The 3,985-nt window shown below is 34.7% G+C and overlaps 1 protein-coding gene across 1 annotated transcript in view; it reads right to left on the bottom strand.

Moving 5' to 3' along the window:
• LOC104981018 (ATP-dependent RNA helicase DDX3X-like) overlaps positions 1–3,985 on the bottom strand; it is a 13,454-nt gene that overhangs the window by 5,237 nt on the left and 4,232 nt on the right. Inside the window, exons 3-7 of the mRNA XM_010829903.1 lie at positions 2,908–2,955; positions 2,277–2,406; positions 1,478–1,636; positions 1,304–1,403; positions 762–897 (exon numbers count right to left, since the gene is read on the bottom strand). Coding sequence (XP_010828205.1) covers positions 762–897; positions 1,304–1,403; positions 1,478–1,636; positions 2,277–2,406; positions 2,908–2,955 — 573 coding nt within the window. The remainder of the gene's footprint in view (positions 1–761; positions 898–1,303; positions 1,404–1,477; positions 1,637–2,276; positions 2,407–2,907; positions 2,956–3,985) is intronic.

The following is a 3,985-nucleotide window of genomic DNA, read 5'->3' as shown; positions in this document are numbered from 1 at the left end:
TTTAAATTGGCATCAACTTCTACTTCAAAATTTTTTGTTATTCTGTAATTAGCAGAATATCAACAAACTTTCTGAAGATGAAGACCCTACTAACAAAGGACGTTGTAGATCATTCTCTCACTTTGCAAAATAAAAGCCATGGGTACTAACTGCTGCAAGAAAGCATTATTTTAAAAAATAAGTGTTGGTCTTGTCCCAAAGGCCAGTTACATATAAAAGAAGTGATCTACTGCTTAAAAAAAAGTATAAAAAATGACAAATGATTTAAATTTAAAATATTTACAAACACATACCCATACAAAAAGTTCACTACATAACCAAAGTTAAGATCTGCACTCTTTTACCTATGCCAAGTTCTGATACAGGACAAAACAGTACTACAGACCTCTCAGTCCCAAACTCATAAAACACTAAGGATGAGAGGCACCTTTTCCTTTCTCAAGATCACAGGTTCTTCCCTGACTATACATTTCCTATCCCAATTATATTGCTAACTTTCCCTTCACCGACTCCATAATTTTCCCCTGCTGTGTACTCAGTGGAAAGTCAGCAATATCAACTGGCTGACAATATTGCTATAGCCTTCTCTAAGATGCCCTGATAAAAACACTAGTTTTATCCAAAAGATTGAAAGACATAAGAGATATGCCCAGCTAATATTTACCTAACTATAAATCAAGTTAAATATAGGACACAGGCCTCTCTATATAATGTAGTGTTTTTACAAAGCTAGTCCAGGTATTCTTCATTAATGAACTTACCTGTCTGGGCACAGGCCATCAGGTCCCTTTTTTCTTTAATAATGGGAATGGCATGTTTTTGCACTGGAGTAGGACGTGTGTAACGAGTAAGCTCAATGTTTCCCATAATAATTTCTCCCATTGCAACATCGCTGAACTGTTAATAAAATTTAACCAGATCAATCAAATAAATATACTAACTAGACAGAAATGCCTTAATGTTCTGCAGCAATTTGTTTTATATTAACAGAATGGAAATTACTAGTTAAATGTCTGTCGGTGATTAAATGTACAGCTGCTTTGGATTTTAGGTGAAAGTATCCAGTTATTTGTAAGAAAACAGACTTCTGAAGGTCTAATCTACAACAAAGTAGCTCTGAGGTTTTCTGTATATTTGACATGTTTCCTATTTTAGGATTCCTCAAAATGGTGACATTAGTCACCAGTCTCTCCTTTCTCATAACCCAGAGAAAGGAGAGTCTCAGTCTCTCCTTTCTCATAACCCAATGAAATTTTCAGCAGTAACTGTAAACAACAGTTAAAAAGTCAAATGAAATACTTACACTTTCAATGTGCGGAGGACAGTTATTGCCGGTTACCTCTACTGGTATATCATCATATTTCTCAAAGTTAATCCCAGTGTTTCCTCCAGAAAAGAGCTCCCTGAAATGAAATGATTGTTATATGTACGATGCTAGATGGCAAGTTTCCTATCAACATAAATATCAAAAACTTACTGCTCCAAGCGTTCACTTGGTGGAAGTGGTTTTGACCAGTCATCATCATCTGACTTGTCACACCAACGACTGTGTCCACTACGCTCAAATCTGCCAAAGCCAGTTCTGTCACCACGACTGCCAAAACCTTCACACTCATTCCGCCCACGATCATCAAACCTAAACAGCACAAGCAAACAAATTACAGAGTATGTCATTTAGCCCATATCATATTATCACCTCTCCAAAAACATAGCTGTATATTAGTAATTCAATTACTGGTCACAAGTAACCTTCAAAGATGCTAGTAACTCAATAGTAGGTAACTCATTTGTAAAATAAGATCTTCCAATTTAGCTGTGGTTATCTGTAATTTATACATATTTAATTGAAAAAGGCATAACATTAATGTCAAGAAATATTTGGAGAGAGAGATATATATATATATATATATATATCAAGCAGCATACTCTTACTACTTTTAATTCCTGTTAAACAGACTAAAACCAATAAAGACCTTTTAGAGTTAAAAACAAATAACCAATATTTTGCTTAAAATCTAATCTATAGGGTGACCTCCCTAGTGGTTCAGAGATTAAGATTCTGTGTTTCCACTGCAGGGGACATGCTTTTGATCCCAATATGCAGCATGGCAAAGCACAGACGGGAGGGAAACCTACTAATCTATAATGGAAGAATAGTCTGCTAATGAAAAACAACATAATTAAATGTCATGGAAAGTACAATGAGGACACATCAAATTAACAGTTGATTCCTGAAATACTATATTATACACACTTACAAGATGACAATAATTTACCTTCCCCTTGATCCACTTCCTCGATCACTGAAGTAACTGGGTCTTCCTCTTGAATCTCGAGATCCAAAACTGCTGTAGGCATCCTTTTCTTTACTACAACTCCATCCTGAACTGCCTTTACCATAAAATCCTTCCAAAAAAGGTAAGAGTTAGAAAAGGTGACTTTTACAAGTTTCCTGTCTTTTTAAAGACAGAGTTGTCCTTTGTCTCAATCTTGTGACTTACACCAAAGGGCACTGAAATTACTATCAAAACACTGGAAAAGAGAATGAAGATTGAGAAGTGTTTTCACTAGCAAACAGAATTTTCCTATCTTAAATCCTCTTTTCCATTAAAAAATTACAATAAGCAAAAAAAAAAAAAAAAAACCCTCACAGAAAAACAACAATCATTGAATGAATACCACCCCTGAGAAGATAATACCTGTGAAAATATGCCAGTGAAAGTTTGGGCTCAGAGCTGGTTAAAAGGAATAAGAAATTCACATGATATAAAATTACATGAATGTTTCTAAAGAACTAGTAATTTTTGAAAACAGAAAGCAAAGAAGAAAAATGTGTACACATTCCCAAAGTGACCTCATTCTTGCAGCTTTAATTTTCAAAGCAGAAAAAGTTGAATAACCACTTACCTTTAGATGCTTCCCTATTCCTTAAGTGAGGTGGTATATAGCGCCCTTCTATAAGAAAAAATGTAAAATTAAAAATTGATCACATTTCCCAGACATAGCTGGTCCTAGGGATTTTCCTGTTGATCAAGTAAGATTCTGTGTTCCCACTGTAGATCGTACATAGGTTAGCTTCCTGGTCAGGAAACCAAGATCTCACATGCCTTGTGGCATGCCAAATCAAACAAAAAACAACTCATCCTAGAAAACACTTTTATAACAGCTATTCTTTGAATTTAATTAAGGAAAAACCTTCTAAAACTAAACATATTTCAACAGCTACCAGTATATAATTATTTTCAAAGACACTGGTCTTTCAGAAAATTGTCACATGAAATGTAAAATTTAACAAATATAACCATTACTATACACAATAGAACACGCTACTAGGAAAGATGGTATATATGCCCTAAGTCTGTTAACCAATTTCAACTCAGCTGTTTCTGTTTTGGCAAAACAAACATTAAACAATTTAAACAATGAGAACTGGAAAGGAAAGATGATTTTAAGGAGAAACTGATAGGAAACCCAAATTAAAACTAAATCTCTAATTTTAATTGAGATTAAGTACTTTAAAACTGGTGATAGAATTAAATCTTTTAAAAATTCATATAGTGACAAACAATGTATAAATTAACCAGACTTGAAGAGGCTTTTCAGAGTTCACCAACTGCTCTCTTGGAAATTAAGGTACAAGCTGAGACATGCTGTCACAAACTTCCTGTCCCTATCTGCTTAACAGTGACACTAACTTAACAAGTAGCAAATAAAAACATAGTAGAAACCCTACTCTTTTCCCAAGATTTAACTTTTCAAATAACTTTTAATAACATGGTTAATATTTCATTAATAACATGGTTAATATTTAAAGTTCTAATTACCACCTGCTGCTGCTAAGTCCCTTCAGTCATGTCCGACTCTGTGTGACCTGACCCCATAGATGGCAGACCAGCAGGCTCTGCTGTCTCTGGGATTCTCCAGGCAAGAGCACTGGAGTGGTGCCATTTCCTTCCCCAAGGCATGAAAGTGAAAAGTGAAAATG

Source organism: Bison bison, unplaced genomic scaffold, assembly GCF_000754665.1.
Source record: "Bison bison bison isolate TAMUID 2011002044 unplaced genomic scaffold, Bison_UMD1.0 scf7180017864512, whole genome shotgun sequence".
Lineage (NCBI taxonomy): Eukaryota > Metazoa > Chordata > Mammalia > Artiodactyla > Bovidae > Bison > Bison bison.
This window is presented reverse-complemented; position numbering and strand designations above follow the sequence as displayed.